This window comes from Tribolium madens, unplaced genomic scaffold, assembly GCF_015345945.1.
Source record: "Tribolium madens isolate multiple individuals breed KSU strain unplaced genomic scaffold, Tmad_KSU_1.1 Scaffold_71;HRSCAF=194;Tcas5.2_LG6, whole genome shotgun sequence".
Taxonomy (NCBI): Eukaryota; Metazoa; Arthropoda; class Insecta; order Coleoptera; family Tenebrionidae; genus Tribolium; species Tribolium madens.
Window position 1 is genome coordinate 8,857,078 of NW_025401041.1, and position 14,428 is coordinate 8,871,505.

The 14,428-nt window shown below is 36.4% G+C and overlaps 6 protein-coding genes across 9 annotated transcripts; 4 read left to right on the plus strand and 2 right to left on the minus strand.

The window, feature by feature from the left end:
* On the minus strand, positions 1-2,136 carry LOC123008546 (phosphorylase b kinase gamma catalytic chain, skeletal muscle/heart isoform). Of its 3 annotated transcripts, none has more exons than XM_044404399.1 (9): positions 2,056-2,136; positions 1,823-1,922; positions 1,175-1,717; positions 1,097-1,126; positions 939-1,045; positions 793-890; positions 633-719; positions 368-526; positions 1-314 (listed from the first exon to the last, which is right to left on the minus strand). In XM_044404399.1, exons 2-9 carry the CDS (start codon positions 1,912-1,914, stop codon positions 180-182), a joined length of 1,251 nt encoding a protein of 416 aa, XP_044260334.1. In that variant the 5' UTR covers positions 1,915-1,922; positions 2,056-2,136; the 3' UTR covers positions 1-179. The 3 variants fall into 3 exon arrangements, with proteins under 3 accessions (XP_044260334.1, XP_044260335.1, XP_044260336.1); XM_044404400.1 differs by having other exon boundaries at positions 1,823-1,933; positions 2,056-2,107; XM_044404401.1 differs by lacking the exon at positions 633-719.
* Positions 2,109-3,140, minus strand: LOC123008554 (toll-like receptor 4). Its single transcript, XM_044404410.1, has one exon. It carries the CDS (start codon positions 3,067-3,069, stop codon positions 2,188-2,190), a length of 882 nt encoding a protein of 293 aa, XP_044260345.1. The 5' UTR covers positions 3,070-3,140; the 3' UTR covers positions 2,109-2,187.
* Positions 3,141-3,410: 270 nt separating this feature from the next.
* On the plus strand, positions 3,411-5,376 carry LOC123008544 (endoglucanase E-4-like). 2 transcript variants are annotated; one of them, XM_044404398.1, is made up of 6 exons: positions 3,417-3,618; positions 3,793-4,454; positions 4,500-4,662; positions 4,711-4,875; positions 4,924-5,066; positions 5,114-5,376. In XM_044404398.1, the coding sequence occupies exons 2-6, from the start codon at positions 3,793-3,795 to the stop codon at positions 5,337-5,339; spliced, it is 1,359 nt and encodes a 452-aa protein (XP_044260333.1). In that variant the 5' UTR covers positions 3,417-3,618; the 3' UTR covers positions 5,340-5,376. The 2 variants fall into 2 exon arrangements, with proteins under 2 accessions (XP_044260332.1, XP_044260333.1); XM_044404397.1 differs by having other exon boundaries at positions 3,411-3,618; positions 4,711-5,066.
* Positions 5,377-6,636: 1,260 nt separating this feature from the next.
* Positions 6,637-11,277, plus strand: LOC123008425 (glucose dehydrogenase [FAD, quinone]). Its single transcript, XM_044404211.1, has 4 exons — positions 6,637-6,771; positions 8,951-9,881; positions 10,101-10,652; positions 10,832-11,277. The coding sequence occupies exons 2-4, from the start codon at positions 8,951-8,953 to the stop codon at positions 11,218-11,220; spliced, it is 1,872 nt and encodes a 623-aa protein (XP_044260146.1). The 5' UTR covers positions 6,637-6,771; the 3' UTR covers positions 11,221-11,277.
* Positions 11,278-11,997: 720 nt separating this feature from the next.
* On the plus strand, positions 11,998-12,879 carry LOC123008428. The gene is made up of 4 exons (XM_044404215.1): positions 11,998-12,076; positions 12,255-12,337; positions 12,385-12,519; positions 12,714-12,879. The coding sequence occupies exons 1-4, from the start codon at positions 12,013-12,015 to the stop codon at positions 12,825-12,827; spliced, it is 396 nt and encodes a 131-aa protein (XP_044260150.1). The 5' UTR covers positions 11,998-12,012; the 3' UTR covers positions 12,828-12,879.
* A 522-nt stretch (positions 12,880-13,401) lies between these two features.
* Positions 13,402-14,411, plus strand: LOC123008427. The gene is made up of 3 exons (XM_044404214.1): positions 13,402-13,561; positions 13,607-14,021; positions 14,190-14,411. The coding sequence occupies exons 1-3, from the start codon at positions 13,517-13,519 to the stop codon at positions 14,312-14,314; spliced, it is 585 nt and encodes a 194-aa protein (XP_044260149.1). The 5' UTR covers positions 13,402-13,516; the 3' UTR covers positions 14,315-14,411.
* Positions 14,412-14,428: the final 17 nt, after the last annotated feature.

Below are 14,428 nucleotides of genomic sequence, written 5' to 3' on the forward strand. Positions count from 1 at the left end.
TACAGGTTCCTATAATTTATTTGTTGATAATACAGGTTCCTGCCGTATAACAACGGCAAAAAATCAAACATTTTTTAAATTATCACATATGAGTTCTCCACAGCAAAAACGATACCTCATCGTTTCAAAACCTGAATAATACAATTGGTCTAAATTGAAACTAAACAATTGTCGATGAATTATCGACTTAAATTGGTAACGTAAATATGTTTTAATTCGGTTTTTGGGATATTTTCGAAAAGAGCGGCTCTGTTTTGTCCTTCACCCTTCTTCACCCAATGGCCGTAAACACGAAATGCACATCCATCAACAATCTGAAATAAATTTCTCTTTATTTGTAAAAAAAAATAAAAATATGTAATATCACTTTTCTCAAAAGTTTAACACGATAAGGGTCAGTCCTAGCCGTATTCAAACTCAAAGGTTCTGGTGTAAACTTCAATCGTTGCAATCGTATCACAGCTCTAACCACCAAAATGGCCCACTGGAATTTTTGGCGAGCTTGAAATTGACGGTGGTGTAATTTCTGAAAAGTTTCATTCGAATAAAATACCGATGTTTTTAAAAAAAAAATCAAGTTAATAAAGAAAACACACACATTGTTAGTTGATACAAGCAACACGTTTGTTTACCAAAGCCAGCTCTGAAATTCTACTGAATCTGCGACTGTTCTTTCGCAATGAATATTTCAATGGTGCAATATCCTGATCCCACAATTGCTAGAAAAAATTACCACAAAAGCTCAACCAACCAAAGATTTATGAGGTGCCATCTATTTGTGATGTTACATACCATTGTTTGGAAGAAGGGATGCCTTAAAGCGTCGTCAATTGAAATGCGTTGTTTGGGGTCAACAACCAATAAACGCCGTATCAAATCCTTTGGTTCCTCTGATTTAAATTATTAAGTTTTTTTTTTTTTAATAATTGAATAGTTACCTGAAATATCGGCCCATTCTGGTGACGAAAATGAGTATTTCCCCTCCATTATATTTCGTAACATGATCATTTGTTTACGGTGCCAAAACGGTGGACAACCCACTAATCTAAAATTGGGATTATAGGCCGATAGAGAACGCCACTTGTGCTATACTCACAGTGTGTACATAATAACACCACAGGCCCACCTATTAAAAAAAAACTTAAAATCAAAAGTGACAATTACTTTGACTTACACATCAACTTCGTATGAATACCCCGGAGCATCCTCAAACATACTACATTTCAAAGTTTCCGGTGCTAAATACCCCGGAGTCCCGCACAATTCGTGAACCAATTCTCCTTCGGCTAATTTTTTCGCAAAACCAAAATCAGTAATTTTCACATTAAGATTATCGTCGAGAAGGATATTTTCCGGTTTGAGGTCTCTATGAACTATATTCCTGGCATGTATATGTGCCACTCCTTCCAACACTTGTTTCATTATATATCTTGTTTTTTTCTCTGATAAAGTCACCACTGAAGTCAAATAATCGAACAATTCTCCGTTTTTGCACAATTCAAAAACCAAAAAAATAAATGTGGGTGATTCAAAAACGTCCTGTAATTCAATTATGTATGCATGTCCGGCCACGTGACGCAAAATGGCGACTTCCTGTCTCGTTGCCTCTTTAGCAGAGATGCCTTCACCGTTATCGTTGCTTAAATCAATGATTTTTGCGGCGAAGGCTTTACCAGTCTCTTTTTCAATGCATCGGCGAACGGTTGAACTTATTCCTCTGAAAAAAAATCAAAAAAATTTGAATTTTCCGCCCATTTTTGACACATCTAAAGCCAACTTTGATGCAAACTTGAAATTTATTGTTTCAAGGTCATGATCTTACCTTCCAAGAATTTCCTTGGGTTCGTATTTGGCGTAAAACTCTTTTGCAGCGTCTTGATCTGGTAATTTGTCGTCTTCTTCTTCTTTAGCCATTGTTTTACCTAAATTATAACTAAAAATAACAACAACCCATCATGGTACCCTTAAATGACGAATGTCGTAGAAATACTCAAATTAATAAAATTTTGAGTCAATTGTTACGTTAATTCGGCGCAACTACGAAAAAATACTTACTTTTGGGACTGTTTACACGTTTTAACCTTCACAACAAAAGAACGAAATGTCAAAGTGTTATGTTGGCAACGGTAAGTAAAAAACAAAAATCCTAGATTTAAATTCTGGACAGTAAAACTCTTACATTCGAAATTACTGATTTATTTCACTAAAACCATAAATAAATGTGACATTCAATTTGGGAAGGATTTCTTCAATTTGTTTGCGACTTTCTGGCTCCAATTGATTGTAACTGAAGAAAATCCGCTCCAAATTCGGAACACTCGCTACCAACTTCGAAACATTAACTTTTCTAAAATTGTTCCGTTCCAAAAACAAAACTTTTAACGATTTCAAACCATTAAATTCGTCCCAAGTCAAATCCAATTCGTTGTCGGCCAAATTTAACACTTTCAGTTGGCTCAACTGTTCAAAACTCCCCACTGCTATAGTTTGAATTTTGTTGTATTGTAAATCCAAAAATTTCAAATTTTTCAAGTTTGTAAACGCGTCTTTTTCGATTATTGTACAGTTTGAATGTTGGATAGTTAGGGATTTCATCGAGTCTAGGCCTGCCAACCGTGAAGGAAAAATTGTATCGTTTAGTGTCAAAGTTTGAAGCTCCAAAGCGTCGATAAATGCAGTATTTTCAATTTGAAGATTGGATCCGTCTAGATTAATTCTTTTGATGTTTTGACACCCCTGGAAGACGTCCTTGGTAATTTTCGGAAACTGACAATTGTTTGAAATTGTAATCGAAGTCAAGTTGGGTAAAGAACACAAAACTCCGGGTTTCACACTTGTTATTGTACTTTCAGTGATTTTCATTTCCGTTAATTGGTACAATTTTGCAAAATTTTCGGGGATTATAGAGCCTTGGGCGTTTCGAATTGTTAATTTGTTGGTATCATTGCTGTGTAATAAGTCGGAGGAAAAGTTGAAATTTTCACAAACTGTTTCTTCAAATTCCTTTTTACAAACTGATGAAGAGAATGTCAGATGAAGAAGCACAAAGAACACAAGGATGTGCTTCATTTTGAGTTTTTTCAATGCAAGTTCACCGGTGACTAAAGATGAGGTCAAGATGTAAACAACTGAAGGACATTTCCGACGTGTGTGTTCATTATTTATAAATATTATAAAAAAAATTACCACGAAATCGCAACTATTATTATTTAATTAATTATTGTTAATTAAATTAATGTTAATTGTACCTAATTAATGAATAGAGTAGTGTTTTATTTATTGTTATTAATTTAGACAATACCAACCCATTACGTGAAAATCACCAAAGAAATAAAAGTTTTAAACATTAAAGAAATATTTTTTTCTCTTATCAAAAGCTCATAAATGTTGGTTTATCTTGGCGTCTACGTGTGAAATCACCTCCATAACAACAAACACATCGCTTTAAAAAGTGAAAGGCATTGAAATATTCGTCATTCAGTCGCACTCTTCGCTTTAAGACGTTCCATCGCGTACCAATAAAAGTGAAACTCATTTAATAGCTTTCCTGTGAATCCACTCAACTAACCCCAAAATGTAAAATTCCTTAAAAAATTCCCCCACAACACAGTAGACACGGTAAGTCATAATTATCTCCCTAATTTGGAAAAACCCAAAATTCCTACTTGATTTCAACCTAATTACGCAACTCTGATTCTTGGAAACAATTGAAATTCTATCACTATCTTATCCCAGTCGGCTTTGATTTCACTATTTATATTCGTATCGCGTCCATCCGGTCGCGATTTTCAGATGTTCCACACTTTATGGTTACTATACTTTATAACACTTGGCTCCGCCTCTGATTATCGCCACGCCCTCAAACTATCCCTCCTATTCTATGAAGCACAACGTTCCGGCCCACTCCCCGCCTCCAATCGCATTACTTGGCGCTCTGACTCCGCCCTTAATGACCATGGGCATAACAACGAAGACTTGACCGGTGGTTATTATGATGCCAGCGATTTCATCAAATTTTCATTCACGATGGCTTTCACAACGACAATACTATCATGGGGGATGTTATCATTTGGACACGCCTACAAACAAGCCAACCAATACCAATACGGTCTCGATGCGGTTAAGTGGGCGACGGACTATTTCATCAAATGCCACACCTCCAAGTATGAATTTTACGGACAAGTTGGTGATTTTTCACTTGACCACGCCTTCTGGGGGCGGCCCGAAGAAATGAATATGTCACGACCGGCGTATAAAATCGATGTGGAGCATCCAGGATCGGATTTAGCGGGGGAGGTGGCGGCGGCTTTAGCCGCCGCCAGTCTTTTATTCGAAAATGTCAATAAATCATATTCTGAGGAATTGTTACGACATTCTGGGGAATTATACGATTTTGCGACAAAATATAGAGGACTGTATCATGATTCCATACCGGGGGCTAAAATCTACTACGAGTAAGTGTGTAGAGGAGAGTGGGGAAAAAAGTGACAAAGATTTAGGTCGACAGGGTATGGAGATGAACTCACATGGGCTGCCATTTGGTTGTATAAAAAAACCAAAGATGTGAAATATATCGAGCAAGCTGAGACGTTTTATACGAAATTTCGGATTAAAGACAGACCAAACGAGTTTTTCTATAATAAAAAAGTAGCCGGCATACAGGCAAGTGTTTTTTTGGCGGTAAATTTAAATTCACATTGGAAATTTTAGCTCCTATTGGCCGAACAAACGCTCCGCCCTGAATACATCTCAACGATTAAAAGTTTCTGCGATTATACAATCAAAGAACAGGTCCGGACTCCCAAGGGCCTGATTTTTATCGACAAATCAGGGACACTATCGCATGCGGCTAATGTCGCCTTCATTTGTTTACAAGTAATATGTCAAAAAAAAACTTTTTTAGATTGTTATTTTTTTTTCCAGGCTGGTCTCACTTTAAACATATCACAGTCGACTTATGTCAATTTTGCCAAAGAACAAATTAATTATATGTTAGGCTCGACGGGACAAAGTTTTGTAGTTGGCTATGGCCAGAATTACCCCAAACAACCGCATCATTCAGCCAGGTTTGTACTTGACGTTAGTTTTGTCTTTCATTGTACATTTTTTATAGTTCTTGTCCGAATTTGCCTGAACCATGTGGATGGAAACAATTTACGTGGAAAGGACCGAATCCACAAATTTTGTACGGGGCCCTTGTGAGTGGCCCCGACTTAAATGACCACTACGAAGACGTTAGAGAAGAGTTTTTGTATAATGAAGTGACGTTGGATTACAATGCGGGGTTTCAGAGTGCTTTGGCAGGACTTATTTATAGTGAAAATGAAAATAAATTGTGATTTGTACTATTTGTAATAAAAACATTTTGTGAATAGACAACTTTTTATATTACTGTGTATATAGAGTTGCATAACCTCTTATTCTAGTGTAATCAAAGAAAGCATTTAGATCAAAATTAATTGCATATTTAAATCTTCAGTTATTTATTCGTGATTTGACACCTTTGTTTTGCAGTGTTGCCACAGCACAAATAAAAAAAAATAATTCAAACTGTGCTTTCACTCAAAACGGGTCAAAAAAACGATTTTACACAATTCCTTTAATTTTTCTCGAATCACGCTTTCAACCTTTAATGACACCTATTATGGATTCAGTTCAAGTTTCATAATTAAAATCCGATAATTCTGCGGTATTTTGAACCGGTCGACACAATTTTTCTAATGGTTAAATATAAAACAAAAAAAATCCAATGTTTATATCGAATCAAGGTTAAAAATTACACAATTTTGCATGATTTTTGGTATTTTGCAAGCAAAACGAAGCTTTGTATTCATAATTATAGCAACTTAACTAATCATTATTCGGCGTAATTAGCCGACAACATATTTTTTTGTTAATTAATCGGCATTGACAATATTTTGTAAAAATTTACATTTTTTCAATGGCAAAAGGCGTTTGTTCCACCTGTTATTACCAGTTACATAAAACTTGACATTTAGGCTTACGATATCGATTGAAAAATCGTAATAGTAATTATAACAGTTGATAATAAATATTAAATGTCACAAATTCGTTATTAGAACGGTGAGAAATGATTATATAATTAAACCGGGTGTCGTGCAATTTTTTTCACAGTCTCTCATATTGAATTATAGAATTGTGGCGTAACTTTTACTTATGAGAACGTTCATTCATCCCAGAATTGTAATAATATAAACAAGAAACTGATATAATGCTACAAAAACACTTAAATTTACATTTATTACATTGTAACTCGTCATTTAGTCACCTGAGACAATTTTGATTACTACCATTCGAACCCTCGGAAAATTTCAGTGTGAAAACATGGGTCACACTTGGTGATAAGTACCACCCAAAATTTGGAACCAATATGGTTCCAAATTTTGACTTTACTAAACTTGTAAAAAAATACAAGTGTGACACATTGATCCACACTGGAATTAACTGCTCAGTTGATTGAAATAAATATTTTTACTGTCAGATTAATCATAAGCAAGTTATTAAAAAAAAACTATAAAAAATAAATTTGGTTTTTTATTCAACATTTCTTTCTCAAATTAAATCCGCATTGCCCACCTCCATAACTCTACCACTACCATACCCTTCGTCTTTGGACCACAACCAGTGCACCGTACCATTCAACTCGGTTCGGTTCTTTTCTCGTGATTGCAAATCCGGAACCAAAAGTGCAGTGCTCTACCGGAATTTAGCTTGTGACCCATTGGGATTACACGCAAATCATCGAGAACGGTATGTCCCATTGGTAACCGAGCAAATTTCTTGAATTTATTGATGAAATCGGTCGAGTGGAACAGAGGTCAAGTTTTCGCACATAAATTTTACGGTTGTGTGAACACTGAATTATGTTATAAATTAATGTAGACACCCCAAAATAGAACCCAAACAGTACCATGGCTTTCACTTACACTTTCAGCACGATTTTTTTGGTTATTTAAATAATAATTTCTCGGTTTGGTAGCAAGAACTCTACCAGAACCTCCTTCAAAATTAATTTGATTTGCAATCAAAAAAAATTATGTAAATATTGGTAATAATTATTGAAGTAAAACCAAAATGACAAGAAATATTAAGTTTAACTGATCCTCTAACGTTTTTTTTTTCAATAAAATGTAAACACTTTTCTTAATTGGATTATTTCAGTCTGAAATCATGGGTCACACTACTATCAATTTTCTAAAATTATTTCAAAAATTTTCAAAATTGGTGGTACCAAAATTTTCTAAAAATTTTTCTCGTTTAATTTTATTGGTGTTGCACTTACTGTTTCCATTTTTTTTTTTCAATGAATGCATCTCTCAACATCTCAAATACCGAGGGAAAGGTACTTTCAAGGTTCTTTCGATTGTTGCTCTTCCTTTTGCGATTTAAATCAAGTACTTTATTAGAAAAAAAAAACAAATTGCGTAATAAAAAAAAACAGCTTGAAAAATGTACCGTGAAAGCTACACCAACCGGTAATCAATCATTAAATAAGAAAATGGCGGTTCATTTAAAAATAGAGCTGTTATGTCATTTGACACATGTCATCAAAGCAAGCCGTGTAATCACCCGTTAACTTGATATTTCGAAGCGTTACACAAGAATCAATTTAAGGTTCCATTCTTTCACTATCGGAAATGGCACAGCGCAAACCTTGAACCAATCTGCTGATTCTAGGTCGCAAAAAAATTTTTTGGGTTCCAATTTTTGGGTTCCAAAATCCGAAATCATAGTGAAAGTTAGCCGTGTTTTTATTGTGAGATGAGGAACAATCGCGCGTCCGTGACGTAATTGTTCCCACACGATTCGCTTTTGTTGCGTAATTGGTTCAGTTGATGTGATCTAAAACGTAACCTTGAAACGAATAGAGGTTAGAGTGAAAGTTGGGCGAATCTGGAGTGATATGGATTTTGTTGCGTGATTGGTGCCGTTGACTTGTGAGATTACCCCGAGGGGGTCATTAAAGGCACCAGTTTCTCTTTAAATACTTTTTTTGGTACCTTATACATGTCGGGGTTTTTGACCACTTGGAATTTTTTCATTATTTGACAAGGCGAGGCCTGTTCAAATTATATCACATGATTTGGACAAATTTTAACAGTTTACGTAATGGTACCATTTTTGGTTCCCCAATTCAGAATTTCTTAAACTGACAAATAATCGATTTTTGAAAGAAAATCAGCTTGACAAACAGTGCTACACGTGCATTTTTACTAAGTGGTGCCTTTTGGTTCCTATTTTTGAATTTTGAACCATTTCAGATTATAATGAACCAACAGGTCAAATGGTACCAAAAAAATGTTTGTTGATAAAACTACAATGTTTATAGGTGCATAAATAGTCCATTAATGGACTATTTTACCTTAGCCTACTCTGATTTTAATGATTTTATCTCTATAAACCTCACAGTTTCTTGGGTATCATCGTGATAATGCAATAATAAAACTTGAAATTGCGAATTAAACAACATTGCATTTTTATTAAATTGTTTGCACATTCTTAACAAGTGATTTAACGACCAATTTAACATTATCCAATTATTGCATAAGATTTACATCTTCTGTATGCCTTTAATTGGCCTGACACCATCATGAAATGCAAATTTAGTCATTTCATAAATGATGCGAACATTACTTTTACTTTTTTAACATGTTTCCCCTCCCGGGGCCATGATCTAATCAAAAGCCTCCCCTGCGGCCGCCATAATTTTCCTAACCTAAAACGCACAAATCTTCCATTTCACAGCCAACGCGTTTACGATTGCGTAATTTCCAAATTTTCTAAGTGAAAGCACGCACTCCTGACACTACCAAAACAATCCAATTTATAAGAATTTTAACACCGGAAAAACAACAAAACAAAAGCCGAATCAGAGCATAAAAACCGACCACTTAACCTGTCAATAGTTCATTGTCCAATCACGTTTCAGATGGCTTGCAATTGTCCTGTGACGCAACCAGGGCCTACTCTTGCCTCGACTTGTGGTGGTGCCCAATATATGCTTTTTATGGGTCTATTGGAGGTGTTTCTGAGATCGCAGTGTGACCTTGAAGACCCTTGTGGCCGCCCCCATAACACCCCTGTTCTCCCCGAGTACGATTTTATTATTGTTGGGGGCGGTAGTTCGGGGGCGGTGGTGGCAAGTCGCCTCTCGGAAATTCCCGAATGGAATGTTCTTTTGATCGAAGCAGGCTTAGATGAACCCACTGGTACTCAAGTACCGTCGATGTTTTTGAATTTTATTGGTTCGGAAATTGATTGGGGGTACCAGACGGAACCCGAACCGGCAGCGTGTCTGGCAGAAACGGAGCAGAGGTGCTATTGGCCAAGAGGGAAGGTACTGGGTGGTACTTCGGTGATGAATGGGATGATGTATATCCGAGGATCGCGGAAGGATTACGATGATTGGGCAAAGGCAGGGAATGAGGGGTGGAGTTATAACGAAGTACTGCCCTATTTTCTCAAGAGTGAGGATAATAAGCAAGTGGAGAGTATGGATAGAGGGTACCATGTGAGTGGGGGGTTGTTGACAGTGTCGCAGTTTCCCTATCACCCCCCACTATCACAGGCGTTGCTTAAGGCGGCGCAAGAGTTAGGGTACCCAATCAGAGACTTGAATGGGGCATATCATACCGGGTTTAATATTGCACAAACAACCAATAGAAATGGGTCAAGGTTAAGTACGGCGAAAGCGTTTCTAAGACCGTTTAAAAATCGAAGAAATTTGAGTATTTTGATGAATTCAACCGTGACTAGGATTTTGATTAATACAACCACCAAACAGGCATATGGAGTAGAAGTTATTAATAATGGAGTCAAACAAGTCATTTACGCGAGTAAAGAGGTTATAGTATCCGGGGGTAAGTCAAAAATAATTTTTATTATCACCAGAAGATTCAGCAGAAAATTCTAGTCTGGAAACATGGGTCACACTTGATATATTTAATAATTGTAATTAGTGGTACCCACGTGGTTCCAAATTTTGAATTTTGAAACTCACTTTGGGTTATAAGTGTGACACATCATTTCAGACTACAATTGACCAACTAGTCGTTTGCTGCTACCCGTTTTGTTTTTAGGTGCAATCAACTCTCCTCAACTCCTACTTTTGAGTGGGATAGGCCCCCGGGAGGACCTGCAACAGGTCAACGTGCCCGTTGTGCATCATCTCCCAGGTGTGGGCAAGAATCTTCAAAACCATGTCGCACATTTCGTCAATTTTAATATCAACGACACGAATAGTGCCCCTCTGAACTGGGCCACAGCCATGGAGTACCTCCTTTTTCGAGATGGGTTAATGAGTGGTACCGGTATTTCCGAAGTGACTGGATTCATCAACACAAAATATAACGACCCAAGACTGGAACATCCCGATATTCAATTTTTCTTTGGAGGGTTTTTGGCAAATTGTGCAAGGACTGGACAAGTAGGCGAGAGAGTGGATAATGGTACTCGTCAAATTCAAATGATTCCGACAGTCTTGCACCCAAAAAGTCGCGGAGTATTAAAATTGAGAGATAACAACCCTCTTAGCACCCCTCTGATTTACGCCAATTATTTCACGCATCCGAATGACGTTAAGGTCATAATCGAAGGAATCAAATTTGCCATGAAATTATCAGAAACAAAAGGTACCTGACAATTCTAATTTGAAAAACCGGGTCACACTTGACATTTTTCGTGGTACCAATCCAGGGTTCCAGTTTTTCAATTTGTAAACTTAACAAAAAATATCAAGTGTGACCCATCATTTCAGACTAAAATGACCTAATTAGTCGATTGGTGTTAAAATCGTTTGATTTTCTTCCAGCATTGAAAAGATACGGCTTCCAACTCGACCGGACACCGGTCCAGGGCTGCGAATCCCTTGCTTTTGGCACCGACCCATACTGGGAATGTGCTGTAAAACGCCAAACCGGTCCTGAGAACCATCAAGCTGGCAGTTGCAAAATGGGACCATCTAGCGACCCCATGGCCGTCGTTAATCCAATGCTCCAGGTCCATGGTATCGATCGGTTAAGGGTTATCGATGCGAGTGTTATGCCAGCGGTTACAACCGGAAACACCAATGCCCCGTGTATTATGATAGCAGAGAAAGGGAGCGATTTGATCAAATCAAGATGGCTGACACCACAAGCTGGGTTCTTTTATACAAATATGCCCAACCAAAGGATAGACAGGCAATGGGGGTCCTGGTAGTGCAATTGTAGATTAACTGTATTTATTTCCTGTAGATTTTCAATAAATTTTTAAACAGAAAAGGGTTTTTTTCGGACATAAAAATGTAAAACGGGCCTTAGGCAACTAACCTCACTTTCGGTTTTTGTAGTTTGTATCCCGATAAATAGAGAAAACTTATATAAAAATACGTATTGCCGGCATTTTTGTTCGGAAAATTGACCCCAAAAATAAATTTCAACTAAAAGTTTCAAATTTTAGCTTGAAACGTCAATCATAATGACAATAAAGCGTGGCTTACATTGAAATTTTTCTTTTTTGAAATGACAAATGTTCACTGTAATTGAATTAATTGATTATATCCGGTAAAAAATTAAAGTTATGCAACTACATATACAACATTTAATTACTTCTATTATTTAACACCCAACTAAAAAAATTAATTGTACCTTATGCAACCAATAATACACATTATTTTTTTTGTTGAAAAAGCGCTGTTCCGCGTTGTAATTTTCAAGTTTGAAAATGTAATCGATGACCTTGAAAAGTAAATATGGGCTTGTGACCCCTCAAACATCGCAGCTCAATCTGATTGAATGATTTATGATGCTGTTGAAAGTTTCTTTTCGATTCAAAGAGAGAAAACAATTCTGATTTCATGTTAATGAATAATTTTCATCACGTTTTAGTTTCTATTGGCGTTGTTTTAAAGTCAATCAAGTTGGGACGTGACGTACATAACAATTATTAGTTTGATGCACTAATTCTATGATAACTGAACAAATACTATTAATAAATAGACTTAATAAGTTAATGGTTATCAGTATCAAGAAGAGTTCGAAGTTCAAGTCAACAAGTCCTCTACGACGAAACGTAGGTATGTTTGACCCCACAACTGTCCCTTTTGTTTGAAATAAAAATCTTACGATTCAAAGATGAATAATTGCAATTTGAAGTAAAAATTTCCAAAAAACGGCGGAATTTTATCACGAATTTGAGCATCAGGGCGCATGGAAGACTATAAAAGAGTTGCTTTGATAACAAATTTGTTTCAGTGTTTGGTATAGACTCGATAAGGACACACAAAATGGCAGCTCGCTTCGCATTTGTCTTCTTAGCCGCGTTGGTGGTCTTTCAAGTAAGTTTTCAAGAATAAAGATTAAATAAACTGAAAATTTCACACAGGTTTTAATGTGGGAATCGTGCGCCACGGTTATCCGTCGCGACGTCGCCGACGCCCCGAAAACCGCCGAACAAACCATCGAAGACACTCTTCAATCATTCAAGTCGAGTCTTGACGACTTAGTAAAAAACATTCAGGTAACTTGTGATGAAACTAATTCAGCAGACGATTTTAGCCTGAAAAGGTGGGTCACATTTAATTTTGTAAATGGGGCTTTAATTTTCAAGATTTTAACTTATAAGTGTGACACATGAAATCAGGCTAAAATTGACCAATTAGTAGAGTGGTCACAATTTTTTTTATTTTCTGCAAATTGTTATTTCATTTTCAGAATAATGAGCTTGTACAAAACGTGTCTGTTTCTTTGAAGAGTCTCAGTGAACAAATCCAAACTCAGGGCCAACAATTAGTCGCCAAACTTCAAAATTCGACAAAAACCAACTAAATTATAGCACATTTTGTAATTACATAAACGATAATAAATGTTTTTAATGAAACGTATCCTTGTTTCCTGACCTTTGATTATCACCGATTTTGAGAATTTACTAAAATCTGATTGACGTACAAAGAAATGTGTACAAAGGTCGTTAGTTATGTAAAAGTATTTTATCGTTTGTTTATTGTTTACGTTTTTTTTTTTGTACACAAGTCACACGATCCGGGTCTCAATACCGTATTAGTCAGCATCCTTAAATGATAATAGAAATAATTAATTGAAATAACAAATTTGGGCACCGATGATTCATTTCAGAGATAACAAATTCATTTGTGACAGTTAGTCAATTTTTTTTATTATTTCGGAATATTTTTACTTTTTCGTAATTGAGCTAAAACCGGTAAATTCTTGCAAAATTGGCTTTGACCCAATCCTCGTGTGTAGTCGAGCCAAAAACCGCAATTCGAGCCCTCGTCTTCCCAATTTTTTATTCCTTGATTCATTGACCCAAATTGGAGATGAATTTTTCCACAGTCTGTGTTTACTCAAGTGCATACTCCGAATTTTCCCCGCACTGTGCAAATAAGCGATAACCAACCACGAGAGGTCAAGGTGGTAAAGGTCCGGGTGGTAAGAGGGCATTCTATAAAAGCTCTCGTCGATACTACTCACTAGTCAGTCACTTCACAACTTTTACAATGGCCAAAATCTTCGTTTTCATCGTCGCTATCGTCGCCCTCCAGGTACCAAAAATAATTTTTGAAATTTTTTCTCAAATTTTTTTATAGGGCGCTTGGGCCAAACCCAAAGCCAAACAACAAGAAAAATCAACTTTGGAAGAACTAACTGCCCAAACGCAAGTTTTGGTCAATAATGTCACACAAACTCTTGGCATCAAAGAGCTCCCTGACTCGAAAAAGATTGTTGAAGTTTTAAACACAAATACCCAGAATTTGGCCAATCATGTGCAAGAAATCGTCGATAAACTCAAAAGTGAAGTTAAAGCACACCAACCTGAAGTTGATAATGTTATCAAGCAAGTTGAACAGAAATTGAGCGAAACTGCGGCCACTTTGCAACAAGCAGCAGGACCTGAAGCCACTGCCAAAGCCAAAGAACTTAAAAAGAATTTGGATGATGGACTTAAGACTGCTGTTGCTCAAGTTGAGAAATTGGTCAAGGCTGTCGAACCTGATGCGACCAGTAAGTGCCCAAATTACATTTACCAACACCAGAAATAGTACCACTTGGTACCCCAAATTTTGGGCATTTTTTTGGACTCTAGACTTAAGTGTGACACTTTTAATCACACTAACTTGTGGATTTATCACACAATTTTATTCAATTTTCATTTTTTTTTTTCTATTACAGAAGCCAAAACTGATATCCAAAACGCCGCTCAAACCCTCTTGAACCAAATTGCTGAAGTCAGCAACAATTTACAAGCTCAAGTCAAACAAACCATCGCTGAACACGAAAAACAACACAAAAACTAAATAACTGAAATGTATTGATCGGCTTTTCTTGCCAAAAATTATTTAGGGGCTATGATATTTTAATAATGAAACGAAAATAAAGTCTCGAGATATTATATTTTTGTGTTTTACTCA

Coding starts and splice junctions, on each gene's coding strand:
- LOC123008546 (XM_044404399.1), bottom strand. CDS start 1,914: ATGGCTAAAGAAGAAGAAGACGACAAATTACCAGATCAAGACGCTGCA. Junction 1,718..1,822: donor CCCAAGGAAATTCTTGGAAG/GTAAGATCATGA, acceptor ATTTTTTTTCAG/AGGAATAAGTTCAACCGTTC. Junction 315..367: donor GTGTTAAACTTTTGAGAAAA/GTGATATTACAT, acceptor AATTTATTTCAG/ATTGTTGATGGATGTGCATT.
- LOC123008554 (XM_044404410.1), bottom strand. CDS start 3,069: ATGAAGCACATCCTTGTGTTCTTTGTGCTTCTTCATCTGACATTCTCT.
- LOC123008544 (XM_044404397.1), top strand. CDS start 3,793: ATGTTCCACACTTTATGGTTACTATACTTTATAACACTTGGCTCCGCC. Junction 4,455..4,499: donor GGGGCTAAAATCTACTACGA/GTAAGTGTGTAG, acceptor ACAAAGATTTAG/GTCGACAGGGTATGGAGATG. Junction 4,663..4,710: donor AAAAAGTAGCCGGCATACAG/GCAAGTGTTTTT, acceptor TGGAAATTTTAG/CTCCTATTGGCCGAACAAAC.
- LOC123008425 (XM_044404211.1), top strand. CDS start 8,951: ATGGCTTGCAATTGTCCTGTGACGCAACCAGGGCCTACTCTTGCCTCG. Junction 9,882..10,100: donor AGAGGTTATAGTATCCGGGG/GTAAGTCAAAAA, acceptor TTTTGTTTTTAG/GTGCAATCAACTCTCCTCAA. Junction 10,653..10,831: donor GAAATTATCAGAAACAAAAG/GTACCTGACAAT, acceptor ATTTTCTTCCAG/CATTGAAAAGATACGGCTTC.
- LOC123008428 (XM_044404215.1), top strand. CDS start 12,013: ATGGTTATCAGTATCAAGAAGAGTTCGAAGTTCAAGTCAACAAGTCCT. Junction 12,338..12,384: donor CCGCGTTGGTGGTCTTTCAA/GTAAGTTTTCAA, acceptor AATTTCACACAG/GTTTTAATGTGGGAATCGTG. Junction 12,520..12,713: donor ACTTAGTAAAAAACATTCAG/GTAACTTGTGAT, acceptor TTTCATTTTCAG/AATAATGAGCTTGTACAAAA.
- LOC123008427 (XM_044404214.1), top strand. CDS start 13,517: ATGGCCAAAATCTTCGTTTTCATCGTCGCTATCGTCGCCCTCCAG. Junction 13,562..13,606: donor TCGCTATCGTCGCCCTCCAG/GTACCAAAAATA, acceptor ATTTTTTTATAG/GGCGCTTGGGCCAAACCCAA. Junction 14,022..14,189: donor TGTCGAACCTGATGCGACCA/GTAAGTGCCCAA, acceptor TTTCTATTACAG/AAGCCAAAACTGATATCCAA.